At 41.8% G+C, this 27,743-nt stretch overlaps 2 protein-coding genes across 4 annotated transcripts in view; one reads left to right on the top strand and one right to left on the bottom strand.

Moving 5' to 3' along the window:
• The first annotated feature begins 1,032 nt into the window (after window positions 1–1,032).
• Window positions 1,033–13,721, top strand: CD40LG (CD40 ligand). The gene is made up of 5 exons (XM_070760021.1): window positions 1,033–1,211; window positions 8,008–8,178; window positions 11,050–11,083; window positions 12,368–12,424; window positions 13,008–13,721. Exons 1-5 carry the CDS (start codon window positions 1,038–1,040, stop codon window positions 13,376–13,378), a joined length of 807 nt encoding a protein of 268 aa, XP_070616122.1. The 5' UTR covers window positions 1,033–1,037; the 3' UTR covers window positions 13,379–13,721.
• A 1,459-nt stretch (window positions 13,722–15,180) lies between these two features.
• Window positions 15,181–27,743, bottom strand: part of ARHGEF6 (Rac/Cdc42 guanine nucleotide exchange factor 6) — a 57,794-nt gene continuing 45,231 nt past the window's right edge. For all 3 annotated transcript variants that reach the window (XM_070760020.1, XM_070760018.1, XM_070760019.1), the window contains 5 exons: window positions 26,995–27,088; window positions 25,839–25,928; window positions 19,800–19,899; window positions 18,467–18,521; window positions 15,181–17,579 (listed from right to left, as the gene is read on the bottom strand). In XM_070760020.1, the coding sequence (XP_070616121.1) occupies window positions 17,439–17,579; window positions 18,467–18,521; window positions 19,800–19,899; window positions 25,839–25,928; window positions 26,995–27,088 (480 nt within the window). In that variant the 3' untranslated portion in view covers window positions 15,181–17,438. The remainder of the gene's footprint in view (window positions 17,580–18,466; window positions 18,522–19,799; window positions 19,900–25,838; window positions 25,929–26,994; window positions 27,089–27,743) is intronic.

Here is a 27,743-nt window from a genome sequence, read left to right as displayed (position 1 = left end):
CTCTAATAGAATTCTGGACAAAGAAACTATAAAAAATAAAAATTGCAGAGAAAAGAGAGAAAATGGGGGTGGGGGGAATGAATGTATGAGTGAATCAATCAATGAGTGAATCAATCAATCAATCAATCAATCAGCAAACAATTCCCTCAACACTGTCAAACTATTTACTAAGTCTGCACTACTATTACTACTAGTTTTCTCTCATCATTCCTATCACCCATTTCCTCCCACTTATGACTGTATGACTGTAATGTTGCTTGTATCTTTAAGATTTTTATTAATATTGATTGTTTCTTCATTGCTTATTTGACCCTTATAATCATTAAGTATTGTACCTCATGATTCTTGGCAAATGTATTTTTTCTTTTATATACACTGAGAGCATCTGCACCAAATTCCTTGTGTGTCCAATCACACTTGGCCAATAAAGAATTCTATTCTATTCTATTCTATTCTATTCTATTCTACTCTACTCTACTCTCTTCTATTCAACTCCATTCTATTCTATTCTACTCTACTCTACTCTCTTCTACTCAACTCTACTCAACTCTACTCTACCCTACTCTACTCTCTTCTACTCAACTCCATTCTAATTCTAATTCTAATTCTAATTCTAATTCTAATTCTAATTCTAATTCTAATTCTAATTTAATTCTAATTCTAATTCTAATTCTAATTCTAATTCTAATAATTCTAATTCTACTCTCTTCTATTCAACTCCATCCTATTCTATTCTATTTGTCTTCTCTTTGGAGAAGGAAGGAGGAGTAGGAGGAAAGAAGACCCCGTGAAAAAGAGAGCAAAGAATTCAATCGCAGGGCACCCCCAGCAGTGGTTTTCTTCCAGAGCCTCTGGAAATGAGGTTCAAGTGATGACTTTGTTTTATGATTGTTATGGAAGAAGAGGGGTAATACACACACCCACAAACACTCCCACTCCGAGCGTGCGATGCAGTTTGTTCCTCAGGAAGTTGTGGGCTGGCACACACAGTGCAGAGCAATTTCATGGTAGTCGCACGAGAACTTTGGGAGGTGGAGATGCAGCGGATGGAGGAATCAAGGCAGCCCCATGCGCCGTCCAACATGCCGCCGGCTGAGCCAGTGTCGAGGGTCACCATGAAGACCTTCTTGAGTGTGATCACCATCTTCGTGGTTGCTCAACTTGTGGGCACCGTCCTCTATATTTTGCACCTTCACCTCAAGTTAGACAAGGTAAGTCCAGCTTCTTAATAGAGAAGACGTCAAGATGTTGGGTTTCTAAGGGTGGGGAGACCACTACAGTGGACCACAGGTTGAATTCCTATGCTTTGAAGCACTTATTCTGATTTCTGATGCGGTGGTTAGCATGTCAATTGGGGTGGGGGTACCAAAGATTAGTTCCCACCTAGCAATGAAAGGACATTTAATGATTTTAGACCAGTTCCACCTCAATCTCTTGAGACTTGTGTAAACACACTGGAAGAAAGAGTCCTATGTCTATTGTCGTAGCTCCTGGAGGAAAGATAGGTGTAAATTTAATACATGGATGGATGGATGGATGGATGGAGAGTTGGCTGGGTGGGTGGGTGGGTAGGTGGGTGGATGAATGGATGGATTGGTCTCATGATTAGAGCGCTGGTGAGACGCCATTTGGAAGACTGTGTTCAGTTCCAGAGACCTCACCTACAAAAAGATATTGACAAAATTGAAGGGGTCCAAAGACGGGCTACAAGAATGGTGGAAGGTCTTAAGCATAAAACGTATCAGGAAAGACTTCATGAACTCAATCTGTATAGTCTGGAGGACAGAAGGAAAAGGGTGGACATGATCGAAACATTTAAATATGTCAAAGGGTTAAATAAGGTCCAGGAGGGAAGTGTTTTTAATAGGAAAGTGAACACAAGGACAAGGGGACACAATCTGAAGTTAGTTGGGGGAAAGATCAAAACCAACATGAGAAAATATTATTTCACTGAAAGAGTAGTAGATCCTTGGAACAAACTTCCAGCAGACGTGGTTGGTAAATCCACAGTAACTGAATTTAAACATGCCTGGGATAAACATAGATCCATCCTAAGATAAAATACAGAAAATAGTATAAGGGCAGACTAGATGGACCATGAGGTCTTTTTCTGCCGTCCGTCTTCTATGTTTCTATATTTCTATGCCACTGAAAGGAAGGAAGAGAACGTGCTTTTAAAGAAGTTTATTTTTTTATTTTTTTCACAATCTATATATACATCCATCCATATACCATAAATCATATCCAAATTTTGCACCAATTATACCTCTACTGCCAGTCTGTTATTTCATAACACTCCCCTCTGTCTCCCTCTTTTCCTTCTACCTTCTCTCTCCTTCTCTCTTGAACATCAACAGCCTTGACAAAATCACTATCGGTCAATCGCAAAATGGCAGCTTTAATTAGCATGGACAAAAATCTCCATTCGTCAATTGCAAAAAGGCAACTTGACTCAGAATAGCTTACATCCCGCAACAAGATTTTGAACACTATCAAGCAACATCTGTCTATACCAGGGAAAGATTTGCGGGGTGGATAAAAATACCAGCTCCAATCTAGATATCAGTCTGATGATGCAACCAACAATTAAATGTAAATAACACCCAGAGACCTCTGGCAACTTACTAATTGTTTAAAACATTAGAAACAAGAAAATCAAACCGGGATCGAAATAAAACAAAGAGGTAAAAGTTGACCAGATGACAAATTGGATTGAAACAAGGAAAAACAATCAATATTGTCAATTGTCAAATCAATAATAGCTTTACTAGATAAGTGGTCAAAACAATGGAAACTGTGGTTTAATGTTTGCAAATGTAAAATAATGCCATTGGGGAAATCAATCTGAGTATTGTATTGGCAGTTCTGTGTTAGCAAAAACTTCAGAAGAGAAGGATTGAGGGGTAGTGATTTCTGATGCTTGGCTGCATAGCTAGAGGTATAACAAGCAGGAAGAGGGAGATTGTGATCCCGCTGTACAGAGTGCTGGTGAGACCCCCTTTGGAATAGTACTGTGTCCAGTTCTGGAGACCTCACCTACAAAAGATATGGATCAAATTGAACAGGTCCAAAGACGGGCTACAAAAATGGTGGAAGGTCTTAAGCATAAAACGTATCAGGAAAGACTTCAAGAACTCAATCCGTATAGTCTGGAGGACAGAAGGAAAAGGGGGGACATGATCGAAACATTTAAATATGTTAAAGGGTTAAATAAGGTTCAGGAGGGAAGTGTTTTTAATAGGAAAGTGAACCCAAGAACAAGGGGGCACAATCTGAGGTGAGTTGGGGGAAAGATCAGAAGCAACGTCAGAAAATATGATTTGACTGAAAGAGTAGTAGATGCTTGGAACAAACTTCCAGCAAACGTGGTTGGTAAATCCACAGGAACTGAACTTAAACATGCCTGGGATAAACATAGATCCATTGTAAGATCAAATACAGGAAATAGTATAAGGGCAGACTAGATGGACCAGGAGGTCTTTTTCTGCCGTCAATCTTCTATGTTTCTAATATTCTGAGGTGGTATCTGTCATCCTGGCCACAACTGTTTTAGGGCAACATTGATGCTTCTCAGTTGAGTCACTGTCCTTCCAGCAACCTACATAGCAAACCTTGATAGAGGGGCTGGATTCTGATGTTGCCCTAATTATTTGAGGTTGGAACTGAAGTAGGATGAGTGTTGACTTCAGTAATCGCAACACCCCCCTCCCCGTTTCTGAGAATTGTCCCTCTTGCAACACGGAGCAACTATTTCCTCCATAGCTTTGCACGTTAGTTGCCTACTCAGGCATCATCCTGTTAGTCAAGATCAAGTTTGAGCATTCTTTAGAAGAGAAGGATGGAGTTGGCCACGCCGGGCATTGATCTTGATTGAATCTGGATTCAACCCTCATGTTCAGCTAGGAGAACCAGGAGAAGATAATTTAGAATAGAATATAGAATAATAGAGTTGGGGGTCTTCTCAACCAACCCTCTGCTTAGGCAGGAAACCATACACAACTTCGAATAGATGGTTATCCAACATCTTCTTAAAACCTTCCAGTGTTGGTGCATTCACAACTTCAGGAGGGAAGTCTTTTTAATAGGAAAGTGAACACAAGAACAAGGGGACACAATCTGAAGTTAGTTAAGGAAAAGATCAAAAGCAACATGAGAAAATATTATTTCACTGAAAGAGTAGTAGATCCTTGGAACAAACTTCCAGCAGACGTGGTTGGTAAATCCACAGTAACTGAATTGAAACATGCCTGGGATAAACACAGATCCATCCTAAGATAAAATACAGGAAATAGTATAAGGGCAGACTAGATGGACCAGGAGGTCTTTTTCTGCCGTCAGTTTTCTATGTTTCTATGTTTCTGGAGGCAAGCTCTTCCACAGATTAATTGTTCTAACTGTCAGGAAATTTCTCCTTAGTTCTAAGTTGCTTCTCTCTTTGATTAGTTTCCACCCGTTGCTTCTTGTTCTACTCTCAGGTACCTGGGAGAATGGGATTTGTGTGGCCTCTTTCTCCCTAGTGTATTAGAAACAAAGGAAAAGACCTCCCGGTCCATCTAGTCTGCCCTTATACTATTTCTTGTATTTTATATGTTTATCCCAGGCATGCTTAAATTCAGTTACTGTGAATTTACCAGCCACATCTGCTGGAAGTTTGTTCCAAGCATCTACTACTCTTTCAGTGAAATAATATTTTCTCACGTTGCTTCTGATTTTTTCCCCAACTGACCTCAGATTGTGCCCCAACTGACCTTAGATGGTGCCCCCTTGTTCTTGTGTTTACTTTCCTATTAAAAACACTTCCCTCCTGAACCTTTTTTTAACCCTTTCACATATTTAAATGTTTCGATCATGTCCCCCCTTTTCCTTCTGTCCTCCACACTAGACAGACTGAGTTTTTGAAGTCTTTCCTGAGTTTTTAATCTGAGCAGTTTATCCCCCTATCATTGCCATGTTTTAATTTTTTTTAAAAAGTAAAGAAAGTTCAGAACCTAAAAAGATGTTAAATCACAGGCTAAGAAATATCCTGATACTTTCTGGAACCAGGGGCGTGCATAAGTGCACCAGTGTGCCTTCCGTCCCCTGTCCAATTGTCTCTCCTTATCTCATTTATCTTTTCTTCCTTTCAAATATGTTCACCTATACTTTTATATCTTTTCTTCTATTCGTTTCTTTAGTTATATTACTAAATATCTATTCTCTTCAATGTGTATTATGTATTGGACAAAATAAATACATAAATTAATAAATAAATAAATAAATAAATAAATAAAAATATTATTTTTTTGCCTGTTTTAGGCTTTTAAAAAATAAATCAAGTTTAATCTGCCAGGTTTCTTCAACAACCTAGGGGCTGTCTATCACGGCCAGATCTACCACAATAGAAAGATGATGAAATCCTGTTATATTTGATTCCCACATGATGTCAAAACTAAGGCTGAATTGCATCATTAGGGTCCAAATCAGGAAGATGACACAGAAATGGCAGGCTTCCGCTGAACAAGTCACAGTCACAATCAAATTTGTAACCGTGAGCAAAATCTTGGAGTCCGAGTGGGCAACCCTTTAAATAGGAGCCAGCCGTGTGCAGCAGCTGCCGAAAAACCCAACACAGTTCTAGGCTGAATTAGCAGAGAAATAGAATCAAGATCACGTGAAGTATTAATGCCACTTTAATAAGGCCTTGGAATACTGCCTCCAGTTCTGGTCGCCACGATGCAAAAAGGATATTGAGACTCTAAAAAAAGTGCAGAGAAGAGCGACAAAGAGGATTAGGGGACTGGAGGCTAAAACATATGAAGAACAGTTGGGCATGGCTAGTTTAATGAAAAGAAGGACCAGGGGAGACATGATAGCAGTCTTCCAATATCTCAGGGGCTGCCACAAAGAAGGAGGAGTCAACCTATTCTCCAAAGCACCTGAGGGTAGGACAAGAAGCAATGGGTGGAAACTAAACAAGGAGAGAAGCAACTTAGAACTAAGGAGAAATTTCCTGACAGTCAGAACTGTTGATCAGTGGAAGTCCTTGCTTCCAGGAGTTGTGGATGCCCCAACACTGGAAGTTTTTAAGCAGATGTTGGATAACCATCTGTATGAAGTAGTGTAGGGTTTCCTGCCTTAGCAGGGGGTTGGACTAGAAGACCTCCAAGGTCCCTTCCAACTCTGTTATTGTTATTATTATTATCAAGGGACTGGAGGCTAAAACATATGAAGAACTCTTGCAGGAACTGGGTCGAGTTTAATGGAAAGAAGGACCAGGGGAGACATGATAGCAGCCTTTCAATATCTCGGGGGTTGTTCCAAAGAAGAGGGAGTCAGACTATTATCATTTGTCAACATGACTAAGGTGGGAATGACAAAGTTAATTACAGGAGGGAAGAAAAGATGTGGGCCTGTGATACGCACAATGACTAAATTGAACGGCATCACATAAAAGCAAGCATCACTTCAAGGGGGATTATACACTCTGACTAAGTCAGTAGGGACTGACAAAAGCTTAGTAGTTTTTGGTAGTTTTAAATTTTAAAAATTGATACGTTCTGGAGATTGTGATGGCTACTGCTTCTTTATTTATAAATTAGAACCATACCTGGAACTTGCATTTGTAAAATTCTTTACACACACACACACAAACAAACACACACACATCCCAGAATCTGTTAGCTCTGGGCCCTTACAACAGCATAAAAACAAGCACCTATAAACATTAAAATGTTAAAACATCGAGAAATTGTAAAAAAGAAAGAAAGTTATAGTTATACATATACTAACAGCTGCCAGAATAGTATATGCCCAACAGTGGAAAACAGACAAAATACCAGAAGAAAACATAATAATTAAAAAAATACTAGACTGTGCGGAGATGGACAGGCTATCCAAAAGATTATATAGAGCGCTGGTGAGACCACATTTGGAGTACTGTGTTCAGTTCTGGAGACCTCACCTACAAAAAGATATTGACAAAATTGAACGGGTCCAAAGACGGGCTACAAGAATGGTGGAAGGTCTTAAGCATAAAACGTATCAGGAAAGACTTAATGAACTCAATCTGTATAGTCTGGAAGACAGAAGGAAAAGGGGGGACATGATCGAAACATTTAAATATGTTAAAGGGTTAAATAGGGTTCAGGAGGGAAGTGTTTTTAATAGGAAAGTGAACACAAGAACAAGGGGACACAATCTGAAGTTAGTTGGGGGAAAGATCAAAGGCAACATGAGAAAGTATTATTTTACTGAAAGAGTAGTAGATCCTTGGAACAAACTTCCAGCAGACGTGGTTGGTAAATCCACAGTAACCGAATTTAAACATGCCTGGGATAAACATATATCCATTGTAAGATAAAATACAGGAAATAGTAAAAGGGCAGACTAGATGGACCATGGGGTCTTTTTCTGCCGTCAGTCTTCTATGTTTCTATGTTTCTATGTTTCTATGAAAAGAAGAATCAGATTACTATAAAACATGGGCAACATTTTATGATTGGCTAAAGAAAAGAACAATAAAGAAATAAATAAAAATCTACGCAAAGCAACACGTCAAATAAAAGAATTCAAAAATTAATATTATGTAAAAGAAGTGTAATTCTCTGATCAAACATCCCAAAAAAAGTGGGAAAACTTTCATTTCCCAAATGTTGTATGTATATGTTTTTATGTATGTTGTTTCTTTTGTCTTGTATATTTGTAAAAAAATAAAAATAAAAAATAAAAAAAATAAAACATCGAGAAATTGGATAAACTAGGAGCCTGAAGACAAAACGGACAGGGATAGGATGTTCTTTGGCTCTTCAAAAAATTCTTATTTTCTTGAAAGAAAATGTAAAATAAAAATTAATTAATCCTAGCTCTGGGGATGACTGGGGATAGATAAGGCCATGGTACATTTTCTGTGAGTTGATTGCAACAATACTTGGTTAACCGAGGGGTTTTTTTGAAAACTAAATGTTCCACCTGACTCGCTGATTCAACGTCGCATCCACGATTCTAACCTGTGATCGTTTCCCCTGATAGATGGGAAATGAGCTGACGTTACACGAAGATTATGTGTTCCTGAAACGAGTGCAGAGCTGTCGGAAACCTCAAGGGGAGGAGGATACCTCTTTTCTAGATTGTGCGAAGATTTCAGAAAGCTTCCAACAACTGATGGATGACACCTTTCCAATGACGCCTGCTTCCCAAAAGGTGACGGAGTTTGACCTCAAAGCATCCTTGTGTTGTATTTGTATTTATTAGATTTGTATGCCGCCCCTCTCCGAAGACTCGGGGCGGCTAACAACAATATAAAAAGACAATGTGAACAAATCTAATATTAAAAATAATCTAAAAAGCCCCAATTTAAAGAACCACTCACACATACAAGCATGACATGTATAAATTCTATAAGCCTAGGGGGAGGGAAAGTCTCAATTCCCCCATGCCTGACGACAGAGGTGGGTTTTAAGGAGCTTGCGAAAGGCAAGGAGGGTGGGGGCAACTCTGATATCTGGGGGGAGCTGGTTCCAGAGGGTCGGGGCTGCCACAGAGAAGGGTCTTCTCCTAGGTCCCGCCAAACGACATTGCTTAGTCGACGGGACCCGGAAAAGGCCAACTTTGTGGGACCTAACCGGTCACTGGGATTCATGCGGCAGAAGGCGGTCCCGGAGATATTCTGGTCCGATGCCATGAAGGGCTGTTGCGTTGTTTGCTCAGTCCTTTTTTGTTCTTCCCAAGATTTAAAGGTGAATAGAAAACCCTTTCTCTGAAATGGTGTAGGGCCGTGATGGTGAACCTACGACATGTGTGCCACAGGTTGCATGCGGAGCCATATCGGAGGGCCATATTGAGACTATGAAGCGGCATATAAGTCTCAATGCTAAACTAAGGAAACATTTCTGAGAGTGAGAACTTTAACGTTGACTTCAGGAGAAGTGTGGAAGCTCAATCACTGAAGGTTTTTAAGAAGGAACTCGACAGCCATTTGCCTGGGATGCTATAGGACACTGTTGGTGAATCTTTTTTTCCTTGGGTGCCAAAAGAGCATGTGCGTGCACTATTGCACATTGAGTGCCCATGCCCATAATTCAATGCCTGGGGAGGGCGAATATAGCTTCCCCCACCCTCTGCTGGTCCTCTGGAGGCTGGAAACGGCCTGTTTCCTAACTTCTGGTGGGCCCAGAAGGCTCATGTTGCACCCTCCCCAGGCTCCAAATGCTTCCCTGGAGTCAGGGGAGGGTAAAAACGCCCTCCCCCAACCCCCTGGAGGTTCTTTGGAAGCCAAAATCGCCCTCCGAGAGCCTCTGTGCAAGCCAAAAATCAGCTGGCCGGCACACACATGCACATTGGAGCTGAGCTAGGTCAATGGCTCATGTGCCAGTAGATATGGCTCCACATACCACCTCTGGCACCCGTGCCATAGGTTCACCATCACTTCTATAGGATCTCCTGCTTGGTCTAGAAGACCTCCAAGGTCCTTCCAATGCTGCTACTCTATTATTCTTCCATTAACCATTGGAAAAGATGTTCGGCCCATCCAGAAATGTGCCGTTCTGGAAAAAGCTGGTTGCGGGGAGGACGTCAGGGTGGAAAAATTGATGCTTATGCTAAAAGAGGTACAAGGAGAAACAAACAAACAAACAGATTGAAAACAACACTTTTGGAGGCCAACGAAGGTCTGTGCACAGACTTCTTGGAAGTACCACTTGCATTTTCACACCCTAGTTTTATTCACACCCAAGGATTTCACTTTGAGACAGCAGGGAGGATGTGCGGGTTTTCCTGTCCCGCCAATCGCATCATGTCAGGAGCCCAAAGTCGTTTAAGAGTCACCGATTAAGCCTCTGCAGAGAATCTTTTAAAAAATTGAAAAGTCCTTCCTGGCTGCAAAGGTACAGGCTTGAAAATAAGGTGGATTAACTCACCTCCTTTGCTCCAGGTCAAGAAATGCATCTTTATTTCAGATTAAGCTATAATTTTATTTTTATATGGAACCGAGAGCATTGCTCCCTCTGTGCTATATAGAAGGAGATGCCTTCAAAACGCTGTCCAGAGTCCTTTTTGCAGTTGGGCGGCATATAAATTTGATCAATCAATCAGTCCCAAATTTTGTAAAAGACCAAGTCTTCTTTCTCTTTTATACGCAAAGTTAGTCTATTTGTTTCTGCCAATTCCATTATTTTGTTTTTAACATTGTTGGGCGTGGAGTCTTTCTTCCAATTCTGGGCATAGCAAATTCTTGCAGCTGTAATCCAATGTATAATCAAATGTCTATCACCTTTTTTTAAAATTTGGGGGTCAATCATACCTAATAAAAATATTTCTGGTTCCAGTTTAATATCAATTTGTATATCTTTTGTCCAATTTCATTTCCCCCCCCCCCCCAATAGATTCTGGCCTCTGCACATGTCCACCACATGTGGATGTAGGTTCCTAGCTCACTTTTACATTTTCAGCACTTAGGAGAGATCTCTGGGTAAATTTTGGGTAATCTTATGGTAAAATATTGTATACAGACTTTCTTTATAAGATGAGGAAATTGTTAATTTCAGATTGTAGTTCCATAGGTTTTCCCAGTCATCCAAGTCGATTGAGTGACCTATGTTTTCGGCCCATGTGATCATTACTTCCTTTACCCTTTCTTCCTCCACTTTATTTTTAAGAATACAATTATACAGACGTGAAATTGTTTTTCCCCCCAGGCCTGTTAAAATTGTATCTAGTTCTTGATAATTCAATCAATCAATCAATCAATCAATCAATCAATCAAAACCTCACCCACCCAAAAAAGCGGGGATTTTTACCCTCCATTCAGCGCTGCGTGAGACTTAAATGCCGCATCATTGAAGGAACATATAAATATATTAAATCGTTGCGTTCAAGACCTCACAGTATTGACCTGAAAAAAAAATCCAGTTCGTTGTTTTGAGCTATTTAAAACCTTGTGCTGTGTTCCTTCCCTTCCCTTTTTTTAATCTTCTGGTGGTTTTTAATCCTTGCATCTCAGCTAGAGTGGCTTGTGTTAGATAGGCAGCTCTAATAAATCGTATAAATAAAACAGTTTCTCTCTTTCTTCTATAGGTTCCAGATCACATTCCGCCAGCTATGCAAATAAGTAAGTTTTTATAACTTTGAAAGAACTTCTCTGTCTTACTCCTCTCTCTTTCTTTCTTTCTTTCTTTCTTTCTTTCTTTCTTTCTTTCTTTCCTTCCTTCCTTCCTTCTTCCTTCCTTCCTTCCTTCCTTCCTTCCTTTCTCTCTTCCCCACTTTTCTCTCTCTCTTTTCTCTCTTTCTCTCTCTCTGTCGCAGTCCCTCTCATTCTCTCTGTCTCATTCTCTCTCTCTTTCTTTCTCTTCCTCACCACTCTCTTTTCTCTCTCTCTCTCATTCTCTCTGTCTCTGTCTCTCTCATTTTCTTTCTCTGTCTCTGTCTCATTCTCTCTCTCTCTGTCTCATTCTCTGTCTCATTCTCTCTCATTCTTTCTCTGTCTCTTTCTCATTCTCTCTGTCTCTTTCATTTTCTTTCTCTCTCTCATTTTCTGTCTCATTCTTTCTCTTTCTCTCTCTCTCTCTTTCCCCTCTCTTTTCTCTCTTTCTCTCTCTCTCTTTCCCCTCTCTTTTCTCTCTTTCTCTCTCTTATGCTCTCTCTTTCTCTCTCTTTCTCTCTCTCTCATTCTCTCTAGTTCATCCTCTCTCTCTCTTATTCTCTTTCTTTCTCTCTCTCTCTCCCCCTCTCTTTTCTCTCTCTCCCTCATTCTCTCTCTCTCTTATTCTCTCTCTTTCTTTCTCTCTCTCTCTTTCTCCCCTCTCTCTTTCTCTCTCTCATTCTCTCTGACTCATTCTCTCTCCCTCTCTTATTCTCTCTCTCTTTCTCTCTCTCTATCTCTCTTATTATCTCTTTGTCTCTGTCTCTCTCATTCTCTTTCTCACTCTCTCACCTTCTCTCTCTTCCCCACTATTCTCTCACACACACAGTAGGTTCAAGGCATATTAACACTTCATTGACAAAAAAAATGGTTTTAAAAAGGCAAAGAAAAAATAATAGTAGCATCAGAAAATAGTTTATGAATACTAGTGGCATTACTGGTGGCATCTTGGCCCTAAAACAACAGAGAACATTTCTGCAAATGCTGGCAACTGCCTAGCTGCACAAACCTCACTTGGAAATTAGTTTCTGAAGTTTTCAGCTCTTCTTTTTGGTAATTTAGGGAACTTTTCCTCTTTCAGTGAAGGGTTAAGGGCCCGAGGAACTTTATTCTAGCCAATACGTTGAAAATGTTTGGTAGCATCTTCTCCAGGTCACGAATGTTATTAAAAGAGAGAATCTTTTTCATAAATTGTGAATTAAAAGTCATTTTAATCAACAGCAGCTTTCAATGATCGTTTTTTTAAAATTGCAGGTAAACCAAAGCGAGGTGCAAGTATTCACTTGGCAGGTGTGATTAGCAAGAGCAAAGGTGAGAATTGCCATCAAACAACTTTACAATGGGTTGACTTCAACTCCCAGAATTCCAGCATGTACCGTATTTTTTAGACTATAAGATACACTTTTTTTGTCTCCCCAAAGGGGGTGAAAATGTCTCTGGGTCTTATAGACTGAATATTGCTGAAGCCCCACCATTTTTTGGCCTTTTCCTGCCTTTTTTGGCCCATTTTTGGGGCTTTTTTCAGCCTGTTTTTGAGGCTCGCTTCGGACTGTTTTCAAAACTTTTAGGCCTCTTTTTTGGCCCATTTTCCAGGTTGTTTTGGCTTGTTTTCAAGCTTTTTTCAGCCCATTTGTTTCAGAAGGAAATAGGCTGAAAAAGGCCTCAAAATGGGCTGAAAAAAGACTGAAAAAGAACAAAAAATGGGGCACACAAAGACCAAATTTGTTTTGTTTTCCTCTTCTAAATTTAGGTGCATCTTATAATCCAAAAATATACGGTCGTTGTAGCTTACTCCAAAAATAAAAGTGGGCTTCTAGGGCAATGGTTCCTTAATTTGGTCTGCCTTATTGAGTTGACATGGACTAAAAGAAATCTACCATCTTCCCCCCTATAGTTCTACACTGGGGGAATACAATCTACGCCCCCAAAGACGACGCGTTCTCCAACCGGGATGGGAAAATCACCATTAGCGAAGACGGGCGCTATTATGTTTACGCCCAAGTCACCTTCTGCAGCAAATCGGACCTGCATGCCCCATTCAACGTCCGTGTCTATCTCAACCTGCCGTTGGAGACAGATCAACTTCTCCTGAAGGGTGTGGGGACATACAGCCCTTCACTGGACGGGTGTGGCTTGCAGTCCATCCACGTGGGCAGGGCTGTGGAGCTCCGGTCCGGCCATACCCTCTTTGTCAACGTAACGGACATCTCCAGTGTAGATTACAACCACGGGAATACCTACTTTGGCCTCGTTCAGATCTCCTAGACAACATGTCCCACCATCCCCTCTTCGGTCCTCCAACCATATTTATGAACTACTTTGGTTCCATTTCTTTTATAAGATGTATTTTATTTAATTTATTAAGCAGACAGGGGGAGGGTGAATTGTTGATATTTTCTGCTTAAACTTCTGGGAGTTGTTGTGGTTGTTTTTTAACGCAGCCTTTTGCAATGACCTCCTTTCGGTTTTTAGCCAGAACTAAACTCCTCCGAGGAGAAATAACCTGCACAGCTTTGTTTCTTTTTAAAAATCTTGTTTTATTTCCTTGAAAACCAAAATTTAAAAATTTCTCAAAATAAAATATTATTTTTTAGAAAAAAAGAAAAAAGGTTTGATTGCATCGGTTGTGATGGGCCGGAAATAAAAACACAACAAGAGAGAAACAGAAAAGCAAAGAATGGAACAAATAAGATAAAGTCTTAACAGAAACCTATTTACATAAAATTGTAAATATATATTTATATGTATTTATATTTATATATATATATGTATGTATATTATCCAATCAGGTTCAAATGGCTTCTATTCCTTTAGTACAATTGTATATTCTTCCTTTTGGTTTTTTCTTAAGCAACACAATCCTATGCATTTTTCCTGAAAAGCTTTCTGACCTCTGGATTTCTCTGAAAAACATGGATTTTTGCAGCCTTAATTGTCCTTAGAACAACACACACAAAGATACAATAACATCTGGTGCATATAGTGGAAACAAGGGTTGAATTCGGACAATAAGGTCAACATTTCCTAAGTTTTGGAGGCCTGGACACAACAATTTCCTTGGCTGAAGGAAATGTAACCAGGCAAAATGGAATTTAGGCTTTCCAAGGAAGTCAAAAGGTGGTTTTTAGTTTTCTGGAGAAATTATCAAGATTCTTTTTCCCCCCTCCTGAGAAAGATCTCTTTCTTACATTCCAACTTAGAAATGTTTCCTGTAGTGTCCACAGAGATCTGATGATTTTCCTTGGTTGCCAAGATTCCCTCTTGATAACGTTAGAGCTGCTTGTTCCACATCAGTTTGGATTTGTGGATATTTATTCACGCTCCAGATACAGTTTTGGAATTGCTTAGGACACCTACAGAATCCACGTTTTTGGAAGCACCTGTATGGGAGTCGTAAGGAAGCACAGAAATAAAGTGAAGAAGATCATGCTGGAGGCCTCAAAAGACCATCTTGGCATTCAACTCAGGAAGATGTTCTCCATCCTCACGGCTGAATTTAGGAAGGTCCGAGGAGAGGTGCCTTCAAGTATGTCCTCAGAAGTTGGCAATGCTCAGCGCTGTGTGGCTAGCTAGCACCACCAAAACAACCTTCAACTCCATCGCTCCCCCATGTCCAACCTTGGCAACTGTGGACTTCAACTCCCAGAATTCCCCAGCCAGTATAGCTGAGCTTTGGAAATCCACAGGTCTTAAAGTTGCCAAAGTTGGACATCCCTGGTCTAGTTGATTCGACCTCTTTATAGGATGACAACTCAACTTGAAAACTTGTCATATTTTTTTTTTTTGTAAAAAAGGGAAGTCTACAAGGGAGGGCCAAGACAAGAACTGGAAAGCGTTAGCATTGGCGATGGGTTGCTCAAGGTTCGGTGAACCCATAGTGGTGGCGGTGGGAGGCTTTGCCCACCCACTTGGAAACAAAGGTGGAATTCTGCGCATGTGCGCATGAACCCATAGCAACGGATTTTAGAACCTACAATGATTAGCATAAATCTCATGCACGTCCTTCATTTTAGTGGCAAAGCAAAGAAAAAAGGTCCTCACAGTCTCAAAAAATGGCTATTATTATATTTCTTCTTCTTCTCCTCCTCCTCCTCCTCTTCCTCCTCCTCCTCTTTCTCCTTCTCCTTCAATATTCTGTCTGCTTTTAATTACTGGCCAGGTGAATCCCTCTGGGTCGAAACAGCCAAGCCGTAGACCTTCTGTGGCCAGGAAAAAAACCCAAACCCAGTTCCCAGCAAATTATTCACGAAAGACGTTGAGGGGCTGCAGATTTGGAGGGAGGTCTTCAAGGCAAAACATCTCCATTCCGTCTCTTTGTGACAAGCTTTCACACAAACTCGGCAATTTGCGTGCATTTTTGCTCCTTCGTATTTTTCAGTTTTATCTTGCAATCTGGTTGGGTTTTTTTGCCTTTCCTGGCTGCGGCTGCCTCAAAATGCATCTGCTATTTTAGCAAAAGAGCTTCTTGCCTGTCAAAATGCAATTGCGACTTTTTCCCTGCACAGCAGCTAATAGCTGGAATGCAAAGATGATCTCCAACTGGACTTTTTGGGGGAGTCAATTCCATTCCTGTTATCGGGCAGCTATCAAAAAAATAATCCCTCCAGTAGGAATCCCAAGGCAGCTCTGCTCCAACTTCAGAGCACAGGGAAGTTGACTTAAAACCCTTCATTTAGTCGCCGTTCAAAACTACAACAGCACTGAATTTTTTTAAACTTACATACAAACATAGGAGATTGACGGCAGAAAAAGACCTCCTGGTCCATCTAGTCTGCCCTTCTACTATTTCCTGCATTTTGTCTTAGGGTGGATCTATGTTTATCCCAGGCATGTTTACATTCAGTTACTGTGGATTGACCAACCACGTCTGCTGGAAGTTTGTTCCAGGCATCTACTACTCTTTCAGTAAAATCATATTTTCTCAAATAGCTTCTGATCTTTCCTCCAACTAACCTCAGATTGTGCCCCTTTGTTCTTGGGTTCACTTTCCTATTAAAAACACTTACCTCCTGAATCTTATTGAACCCTTTCACATATTTAAATATTTCCATCATGTCCCCCCTTTCCCTTCTGTCCTCCAGACTAGACAGACAGAGTTCATAAAGTCTTTCCTGATAAGTTTGTTGCTTAAGACTTTCCACCATTTTTGTAGCCCGTCTTTGGACCCATTCCATTCGATCAACATCTTTTTGTAGGTGAGGTCTCCAGAACTGAACACAGTATTATTCCAAATGGGGTCTCACCTGCACTCTATACAGCGGGATCACAATCTCCCTCTTCCTGCTTGTGATACCTCTAGCTATGCAGCCAAGCATCCTACTTGCTTTCCCTACCGCCTGACTGCACTGTTCACCCATTTGGAGACTGTCAGAAATCACGACCCCTAAATCCTTCTCTTCTGACGTTTTTGCTAACACAGAACTGCCAATACAATTGTTCATAAGTAACTTTTTTCTTTGTAATTAAATTAACGGTAGTAAGTCGAGGATGAACCTGTAATCAGGACGCCTTGGTTAATCATAAAACCAGAAGAACCCAGATGGAAGGGACCTCTAAGGTCTTCTAGTCCAACCCCATAGCTCAAGCAGGAGATCATAGGCCAACATGAAGAGGTGAACGTGCCATTGGTTGTTGGCTCTTTGTTTGAACGGCCTTCCTGATGGGATCCATGCTAATTCACCAGGAACCGAAAGCTGTCAATCCAGGGGAATCAAATCCCTGAAATCTGAGATTTGCAGACAAAAAAAAATATCCTCACACTCTCAAGGAGAAGATGGCAAACCTCACACTAGTTTTCCCAGATTCCCTGGGAAAAAAATAAAGCACAGCAGAAGTGCAAATGATTTTTTGCCTTCTCGCTCGCTTGCAACTCAACAAACCCGAGTTTGCTTTTCCCCACCCACTCAATAAATTAACAAACAGCGCTTTAAAAGCAAAATGAGAACGGAAGGAGGTACGATGGGCGATTTTCGGGTTATTTTCCCCCTCTTGCGTTTCCTCTCAAATGGGTTTTCGCACTCAGGAACCATCTTCACGCTGAGTGGTGACCCATCTCTTGCCAGGAGAATATAATCTTAGGATGAGGCAGGGATTTGAGGGGGGGAGTGGGGAGCAATATCAGAAGTCCCGGAAAAGGTTTTTTTGTGTGTGACTTTCCTGATGTCTGTTTTGGAGCAAATCTTCGCAGCATGCAAAATGGGCTTTTTTGAACAAGGGGGAAAAAAAACCAGCTGGGCTGTTTCTTTATATTTATCTTTTCTTTTCTGCAACGAAGAAAAAGCGAGAGATGACGCTGCGAACTTTCCTGAGTGGGATTTGAGTGGTTTCAGGCCAGCACCGAGGAACGGCGGCCCATCTCTTCTCGGATATTTTCGTCTGTTTGCTTCAATAACCTCCGGACCAATTTTTCTAAATCTTTCCTGGATTTTAGCTCTTCTTCCAGACATTGCTTCATTCGTTTGTTCTCCTGCAGTGGGGGGGTGGGGTGGGGGATAGGGACAGAAAAAGGGGAGAGCCGTGTTCGCCCGTTATTAAAACACCTCCCGATTTTCCTTCCGTGTTTGGGGTACAGACAGTTTTCACCTAATAATTGCAATTGAACCCCCAAATTTCTGTCAGTAAACAAGGCTGGTGTTAGGGGTGTTTTGAGAACTGCGTGCAATGGAATATCATTTTAATATACAGTGTTCCCTGGATTTTCGTGGGGGATGCGTTCCAAGACCGCCCGTGAAAGTCAAATTTTTGCAAAGTAGAGATGCGGAAGTAAATACTTTTGGCTATGGACAGTATCACAAGCCTTCCCATAACACTTTAAACCCCTAAATTGCAATTTCCCATTCCCTTAACAACCATTTACTCATCATTATTACTGGTACTCACCATTAAATAAGACACTTAGTGATCCTGATATTTATAAACATAATTATTTATTAACAATAATTATTTTTTTTTGCGATAACAACGCCGATTGGCTGAGATTTCAACAATGGCAGACGAAAGCTTGGCCATGACATATGATGTCATCGGGCAGGGAAAACCATGGTATAGAAAAAAAAACAGCAAAGGGTTTTTTTAATTAATATTTTTTGAAAAACCATGGTATAGGCTATTCGCAAAGTTTGAACCCACGAAAATCGAGGGAACACTGTATGCCGATTACTGTAAATCAAAGTAACAATTAAGTTATTCTAAGTTCTAAATTCAATCTTTTTTAAAAAACAACAACAACAATAACAAAGTCACTGGAAGTCAGTAGACCGGATTAAGGAACCCCGAACTGCAAGCTGCAATCTTTTTTTTTGGCAAAACTGTTTATAAAGGCTCCCCAACCTTGGTGCAATTATTTTGGATTACCTGCTTCAGTTCTTTGACTTCGTCTTTTAGCGCGTAGACGGTATCCACAAGGCTCCTAGAAAACATCAGAACTTATTTATCTATTAATCCATTCATTCATTTATACATATACAGTAATCCCTCGCTACTTCGCGGTTCATCTTTTGTGGATTTGCTACTTCACGGGTTTTCAAAGGGGGCTTAAATCCATTAAATCTATTGAAAATTTTAAATCCATTAAAAATTCTTCTACAGTACTCCCGTACTCTATTAAAAAAACTGGTAGGATATCACATGTAGTTCCAGCTGAGAAACATTATAGAATGACTGTTGAATGCAAAGGCTGGGTTTTAAAAGTCCAAATACTCGTCAAATACATAAAAAAATATCTTTCCTCTACTTCGCGGAAATTCATTTTTCACGGGTGGCCTTGGAACGGATCCCCTGTGAAAAATGAGGGATTACTGTATGTATGTATGTATGTATGTATGTATGTATGTATGTATGTATGTATATATATGAAGGTCTTGGCATATTCGGGTTTCTTCCCGTGTAGGATTCAGAGATTTCTGGCGACGTTTCGATGAGGTCCCACTTCTCATCTTCACAGCTGTGTTCACCCTAGAACAAGGACAGAGACACCAGCCTGAAGATGACGAGTGGGACTTCGTCGAAACGTCGCCAGAAATCTCTGAATCCTACACAGGAAGAAACCCAAATATGCCAAGACCTTCATACCTGTACCCGTGAAAATCTACGAAAACATATATATGTGTGTGTGTATACACACACACACACACACACACACATATACATATATATACATGACTAAATCCTACACGGGAAGAAACCCGAATATACCAAGACCGTCATAACTGTACCCGTGAAAATCTAGAAAACAAATACATATACATATACATATACATATACATATACATATACATATACATATACATATACATATACATATACATATACATATACATATACATATACATATTAATAATAATAATAATAATAATAATAATAATAATAATAATAATAATAATAATAATATTTGTATGCCGCCCTTCTCCGAAAACTAAGTTCGGAAAAATGGACTTCCGGTTTGCTCCAGGAAGCTTCCCTAAATCCTCCAGAGTGCAGAAAACAGCCCAACAGGCAAACCAGAAGTTCGTAAAAACAGACTTCCGTTTTGCCCCATTGTGCCGTTTTTCGCACTCTGAAGACTCAATATGAGGGAAGGAAGTCCTCAAAGAAACCTTGAGGAGCAATGGAGATGGGCAGAGAATTCCTCACACACACACACACTAGATTTGGTTCTTCCATAGGTTCGGTTTGTGGTCTCACTCACTTCTCCTCGGCTACGGTTTGCCCATTGCTCCGCACTTCCTCGATGATTAGTTTCTCCTCTTCTGGAAGTAGAACCTGGGGGAGCGAATCTTTGCGGCACCCTGAGGACGAGAGTGGACAAATCAAGGGACGGCTTCATTTGGTGCGCCTGAGAACCGAGAGGTTGGGGTGCCATTTTGGCCTCCGCGAGGCTGACGTTTGGTTCGAGTGGGAGACTGGGAGAGGGTGAATTCTAGTCCCCCCTTAAGCATGAAAGAGGGCTGGGTGACTGTGGGCCAATCAACAGAAAACGGAGAGTTCTAATCCTGCCTTTGCTTGAAAGCCAACTGGGTGCGTTGGGAATTGTAGTCCCACCTTAAGGCATCAGAGAGGGCTGACTGACCTTGGGCCAATCACCAGGAGATGGTGAATTCTAGTCCCACCTTAGGCACAAAAGACTGTTGGGCAACTTTGGGCCAATAACCAGAAGACTGTGAGTTCTAGTCCTGCTTTAGCATGAAACCCAGCTGGGTGCTTTGGGAGGTCTAGTCCTACCTTAAGGCATCAGAGAGGGCTGACTGACCTTGGGCCAATCACCAGGAGATGGTGAATTCTAGTCCCACCTTAGGCACAAAAGACTGATGGGCGACTTTGGGCCAATAACCAAGAGACTGTGAGTTCTAGTCCTGCTTTAGCATGAAACCCAGCTGGGTGCTTTGGGAGGTCTAGTCCCACCTTAAGGCATCAGAGAGGGCTGACTGACCTTGGGCCAATCACCAGGAGATGGTGAATTCTAGTCCCACCTTAGGCACAAAAGACTGATGGGCGACTTTGGGCCAATAACCAGGAGACTGTGAGTTCTAGTCTCATTTTACCCATGAAAACCAGCTGACTGACTTCAGCCCAGCCCCTCCCTCCCGCAGCCCAAACCCAGCACCTCACAACAACTGTTCTTATGGGGGGGGGGGAAATCAGAAGGAGAAAAGCACGTGGGATACATTCCCGGCCTGGACTTATTGTAAAAATAATAAAAACTGGGATGTAACTAAGCAAAATAAAATAAAACAATAATAAACTGCCACAGACAACCTGCGAAGCAACTCCACCCCAACCAGGGGCAGATTGCTGGCAACCGCCACTGCTGGTATGCTATGCGTGCAGCTTTGGTTACGTTGCATGTCGGTGTTGGCGCACAGGTGCAGGAAGCGAAAACAGGCTGAAATCTCGCGAGGGGACATGCGTGCGGGTGAGATTTCGGTGATTTTTTTTGGCTTCTGGGTATGCGTGGAAGCAAAAAAAATTATGCTGAAATATCACGTGCAAACACACGAGATTTTGTTTCTGCACATGGGAACCAAGCAAAAAAAGACGGAAAAAGACGGCGGTGCCCCAGGACTGTCTCTGGAGCATCGGTGCAATTTGCTACTGTACCCGTAGCCACCCGCTATTGATCCCAGCCCAGGCTGAGCTAAACCCTCATCAACACAATCCGACAGCCACACGCCCCCTGTCTCTGAGGCGCAGTGATTTATCACTGCCACCTCAGTGCCGCCCTATATATATTTATTTATTTATTTTATTTATTTATTGGATTTATATGCCGCCCCTCTCCGGAGACTCGGAGCGGCTAACAGTAACAATAAAACAGTGTACAATAGTAATCTAATACTAAAAACGATTAAAAAACCCATTAATATAAAAACCAAACATACATACATACAGACATACCATGCATAGAATTGTAGAGGCTTAGGGGGAAAGAGGATCTCAATTCCCCCATGCCTGATGGCAGAGGTGGGTTTTAAGTAGCTTGCGAAAGGCAAGGAGGGTGGGGGCAATTCTAATCTCTGGGGGGAGTTGGTTCCAGAGGGCCGGGGCCTCCACAGAGAAGGCTCTTCCCCTGGGTCCCGCCAAGCGACATTGTTTAGTTGATGGGACCCGGAGAAGGCCAACTCTGTGGGACCTAACTGGTCGCTGGGATTTGTGTCGCAGAAGGCGGTCCCTGAGATAATCTGGTCCGGTGCCATGAAGGGCTTTATAGGTCATAACCAACACTTTGAATTGTGATCGGAAACTGATCGGCAACCAATGCAGACTGCGGAGTGTTGGTGTAACATGGGCATATTTGGGAAAGCCCATGATTGCTCTCACAGCTGCATTCTGCACAATCTGAAATTTCCGAACATTTTTCAAAGGTAGTCCCATTTAGAGAGGGTGTGTTCCAAAAGTAATGCAACTGAATTTCCTGCACCTCTCCTATTGGTCGGAGTGGGACCGAAGCACTTGGAGTAGGGGGCGGGACGCTAAACTTTGCCACGAAACTGGTCTCTGTGCTCTCCAAGCTGTGGAAGGAACAGGATATCAGTTATTGTAAACCACTGCACGCCAACCATGTCACGAAAAAAACTTTGAACCTGATTATTTGGACAACGGCATCGCTGGCGATGAAACCTGGGTTTTTGAATCCGACCCAGGAACAAAACGCCAAAGCTCTGAGTGGCACACCGACCAGTCGCCCAAGCCCAAAAAGGCAAGAATGAGCCAATCAAAAGTGAAAACAATGCTCGTTGTCTTTTTCGACAGTAAAGGAGTGGTCCATAAGGAGTTTGTTTCTCAAGGACAGACAGTTAACGCTGCCTACTACGTGGATGTGCTGGAAAGACTCCGAAAAAAGGTCATCGGGATGAGAAAGGACATCTCCACAACCTGGCAACTCCATCACGACAACGCGCTTTGCTAGAACGCGCTACGAGTCCACGAGTCATGGCAGAGTCACTGGAAAAAATGTGTAGATGCCCAAGGACAGTACTTTGAATAATTTTAAGTCTTTGTGCAAATCTGTTCAATAAATTCCTTTTAAAAATATAATTGCATTACTTTTGGAACGCACCCTGTATATATATATTTATAGAAAACCACAGGGCTGCTGTTTTGCTTTTCTGAAACGCGCAGCAGATTGAAAGATAAAAGCCCCAAAGTGACGGAGGCCTTGGGAAGATTAGCATCTCAAGGAGGCTACAAAGGAACCGAGGACCAAAAAGCATCTCGTTGCAACTTCTCACAATTTCCTTGACTTTCATCTTCGGTATCTCAAAAGTCAGCTTTATTTCAATGGTTTGACTCATCCGCGCCAGGCGAGATTTGTCTATTGCTTTGCGAGAGGAGGAGGCAAAACAGCCGGCGCCTCGACTTACAACCGCCAACAAGCAGCTTTTACGTTGCTAAGTGAGGCCTGCGTGCAGCGAGTTTAAGCCCCTTTTTATGGCTCTCCTCGCCATAGTTGTTACGTGAATCTCTGTGGCTGGGGAAAGAGCAATAATTTGGTACTCCAGCTTTCGGTGAATCCAGCTTTCCTGTTAAACTTGACTTGTCAGAAGGTCACAGAAGAGGAGGCATGGGACCGTCCTGCCTGTCAAAGACTACTTCAGCTTCAACCACAACAACACAAGAGTCCACAACAGTTACAAGTTACAGAATTGCAGAAAAAGCAATTGCTGCCAACCTGCCTCCCATCGAGGACCTGTATACTGCACAAGTCAAAAAGAGGGTGGGGAAAATATTTACTGACCCCTCACATCCTGGACACAAACTGTTTCAACTCCTACCCTCAAAACGTCGCTACAGAGCCCTGCACACCAAGACAACTGAACACAAGAACAGTTTTTTTCCGAACGCCATCACTCTACTAAACAAATAATTCCCTCAACACTGTCAGACTTTCTACTAAATCTGCACTTTTATTCTACTAGTTTTTCTCATCATTCCTATCACCCTTTTGCTCCCATGTTGACTGTATGACTGTAACTTGTTGCTTATGTCCTAAGATTTTTATTAATATTGCTTCTTCATTGCTTATTTGACCCCTATGACAATCATTCAGTGTTGTACCACATAAGTGACAAATGTATATTTTATTTTATGTACGCTGAGAGCATATGCACCAAGACAAATTCCTTGTGTGTCCCATCACACTTGGCCAATAAAATTCTCTTCTATTCTATTAACCGCTCCAAACTTGACTGTAAAAAATACAACTTTAGTAATCGAGTTGTCGAAGCGTGGAATTCACTACCGGACTCTGTAGTATCATCCCCTAACCCCCAACACTTTACCCTTAGACTATCCACGGTTGACCTCACCAAGTTCCTAAGAGGTCAGTAAGGGGCATACATAAGTTTAGTTTAATCAGATTTGTATGCCGCCCCTCTCCGCAGACTCGGGGCGGCACAAATAAATAAGTGCACCAGAGTGCCTACTGTCCCCTGTCCTATTGTCTCTCCTATATCTCCTATATCTTCTCTTCTATCCCTATATCTTTTCCTGCTATTCTCTCATAGTTATATTTCACTCCTTTATTTTCTCCTCTATTCCCCCTTTAATAGAAACATAGAAGACTGACGGCAGAAAAATACCTCATGGTCCATCTAGTCTGCCCTTATACTATTTCCTGTATTTTATCTTACAATGGATATATGTTTATCCCAGGCATGTTTAAATTCAGTGACTGTGGATTTACCAACCACGTCTGCTGGAAGTTTGTTCCAAGGATCTACTACTTAATAATATTTTCTCACGTTGCTTTTGATCTTTCCCCCAACTAACTTCAGATTGTGTCCCCTTGTTCTTGTGTTCACTTTCCTATTAAAAACACTTCCCTCCTGAACCTTATTTAACCCTTTAACATATTTAAATGTTTCGATCATGTCCCCCCTTTCCCTTCTGTCCTCCAGACTCTACAGATGGAGTTCATTAAGTCTTTCCTGATACGTTCTACTCTATAACTCTCATTGTGTATTATTGCGTATTGGACAAAACAAATAAATAAAATAAAAATAAAAATAAATAAAATAAATACGAGTCAGTTGCCAAGCTTTCTGAATTTTGATCAGGTGACCATGGGGCATGTTGCAAGGGTTATAAGTGTGAAACAGGGCCATGAGCACTGATGGGCAGCATCTATGCAGCTCCTGGAAGCAAACATAAAGGCAAAAATAGCCGAGATCTCGCTCTCGCACACATCTTTGTGCAAGATTTGGCTTGCTCTGCATGTGCAGAAGCGAAATCTTGCCTGAGGACATGCGCACGATCATGACGACCTCCGAGGGAGCTCCAGCAGCAGGTAAGAAAAGTGGCCCTTCCCTGGTCAATTGCTCCCAACCTGCCTTCCCTTGAGGACCTGTAGACTGCACGAGTCAAAAAGAGGGCGGTGAAAATATTGACTGACCCCTCGCATCCTGGACACAAACTGATTCAACTCCTACCCTCAAAACATCACTACAGAGCCCTGCACACCAAGACAACTAGACACAAGAAGAGTTTTTTTCCCAAACGCCATCACTCTGCTAAACAAATAATCCCATCACCACTGTCAGACTTTTTTACTAAGTCTGCACTACTGTTACTGCTAGTTTTTTTTTTATCATCATTCATATCACCCATTTCCTCCCACTTAGGAATGTATGACTGTAACCTGTTGCTTGTATCCTTAAGATTTTGATTAATATTGATTGTTTCCTGATTGCTTTTTCGAGCCCTATGATAATCATTGTGTTGTATCTCATGATTCTTGACAAATGTCTCTTTTTCTTTTATGCACACTGAGAGCATCTGCACCAAAGACAGATTCCTTCTGTGTCAAATCACATTTGGCCAAGAAAAAATTCTATTCTATTCTATTCTATTCCATTCCATTCCATTCCATTCTATTCTAGTCTAGTCTATTCTTCTCCATTCCATTCTATTCCATTCTATTCTATATTCTACTATATTCTACTACTCTACTCTACTCTACTCTACTCTACTCTACTCTACTCTACTCTACTCTACTCTACTCTACTCTACTCTACTCTACTCTACTCTATTCTATTCTACTCTATGGGTGGTCTTCAATTCCCAGAACTGCCCAGCCAGCACAGCTCTGGAAAAAGTGGGGAAAGAAATCACAGCTTTCTCTGGTTTCAGACACCAGGTAGGTGTGTCCTAATGTTTGGCCTGACCCACGAGGCATCGGCCGTGACCTTGAACCCCTGTGAGCAACCTGGCTGGGCTTCCAACCACTCACCTGAAGTGACGTTCTGCTGTAAACTCGCCCCTGCACAGTAGGCCTCAATCACCTTCAGGATCTGAGCATCTTCCTCCAAGGCAACTGTGCCTGAAAATCAGATGAGTGTTAAGGATGGACTCTGGATTTACTCTAGAACAGGGATGGCACATTTATTTATTTATTTATTGGATTTGGATGCCGCCCCTCTCTGTAGACTCGGGGCGGCTAACAACAGTAATAAAAAACATCATGTAAATCCAATACTAAAACAACTAAAAAACCCTTATTGTAAAACCAAACATCTATACAAACAAACATACCATGCATAAATTGTAAAGGCCTAGGGGGAAAGAATATCTCAGTTCCCCCATGCCTGATGGCAGAGGTGGGTTTTAAGGAGCTTACGAAAGGCAAGGAGGGTGGGGGCAATTCTAATCTCCGGGGGGAGTTGATTCCAGAGGGCCGGGGCCGCCACAGAGAAGGCTTTTCCCCTGGGCCCCGCCAAGCGACATTGTTTTGTTGACAGGACCGGGAGAAGACCCACTCTGTGGGACATAACCGGTCGCTGGGATTCGTGCGGCAGAAGGCGTATCGTAGATACCCTGGTCCGGTGCCATGAAGGGCTTTATAGGTGATGACCAACACTTTGAATTGTGACCGGAAACTGATTGGCAACCAATGCAGACTGCGGAGTGTTGGTGTTACATGGGCATTTTTGGGAAAGCCCATGATAGGTCTCGCAGCTGCATTCTGCACGATCTGTACATGGAGCCCTATCGGAGGGCACACGAGACTTTGACATTTTTTCACCTCCAGCGCACACGCTGGCCAGCTAATTTTCATTCATGGGAAAGACCAAGATTTGGGCAAAGTTGGCTCTTCTGTGACTTGTGGACTTCAACTCCCAGAATTCCTGAGCCAATCATGCTAGCTCAGGAATTCTGGGAGTTGAGGTTCACATGTCACAGAAACAATAAAAAAGTTATATCCCCCCCCCAATATATATATATATATGGCTCCACATGCCACCTGTGGCACCCTTGCCATTGGTTCACCATCACGACTATAGAAGGTGCTTTAACCAGTGAATGAACATCAGTGCGTTCTAATTTATGGACTCCACCAAAAAACCCCAATCAATTACAGAAAGGAAGGAACCACAGAGCGAACCTACTTTTCCTAATGACAAATTCCTCGTCGGACGGCTTCCTCTCTGTTTTCCTTTTGGGCAGGAACTTTTTCATCGTCTTTGGACTTTTGCTGGCATCCTGTGGAGGTAGAAGCATCGCTTAGGATCATGTCCCAAAACCTTCACTCGTTGATGCATTTAAGCTTCTGTTGATTAACCGAGGGCCGAAGTCAAATATTTGCGAGTTTGCTGAATAAATACACGAGGGACGAGCGATTGTATTGATAGGTGACAATGTTTGGGCACACAACACTAAGACAGATTGGCTAATCTTGTAGTCGTCAATTGTGTTACCCCACAACACTCAATGTTTAACCGAGTTGGAAGAGACCTTGGAGGTCTTCTAGTCCAAACCTCTGCGTAGGCAGGAAACTCTACATCATTTCAGAGAAATGGTTATCCAACACCTCCATCATCTATCTGTCTGTCTGTCTGTCTGTCTGTCTGTCTGTCTGTCTGTCTGTCTGTCTGTCTGTCTATCTATCTATCTATCTATCTACCTACCTACCTACCTACCTACCTACCCATCCATTAACCCACCCATCCATCCATCTATCATCTATCTACAGTATCTATCTATCTGTCTGTCTGTCTGTCTGTCTACCCACCCACCCACCCACCTACCTATCATCCATCCATCCATCCATCCATCCACCTACCTACCTACCTACCTACCTACCTATCATCCATCCATCTATCTACCTACCTATCATCTACCTATCAAGCAACCTACC

Source organism: Erythrolamprus reginae, chromosome 8 (assembly GCF_031021105.1).
Source record: "Erythrolamprus reginae isolate rEryReg1 chromosome 8, rEryReg1.hap1, whole genome shotgun sequence".
Classification (NCBI taxonomy): domain Eukaryota; kingdom Metazoa; phylum Chordata; class Lepidosauria; order Squamata; family Dipsadidae; genus Erythrolamprus; species Erythrolamprus reginae.
Note: the sequence above shows the minus strand (reverse complement) of the source record. Positions and strands in the feature narration are given on the sequence as shown.

Coding starts and splice junctions, on each gene's coding strand:
- CD40LG (XM_070760021.1), top strand. CDS start 1,038: ATGCAGCGGATGGAGGAATCAAGGCAGCCCCATGCGCCGTCCAACATG. Junction 8,179..11,049: donor TGACGCCTGCTTCCCAAAAG/GTGACGGAGTTT, acceptor TTTCTTCTATAG/GTTCCAGATCACATTCCGCC. Junction 11,084..12,367: donor TCCGCCAGCTATGCAAATAA/GTAAGTTTTTAT, acceptor TTAAAATTGCAG/GTAAACCAAAGCGAGGTGCA.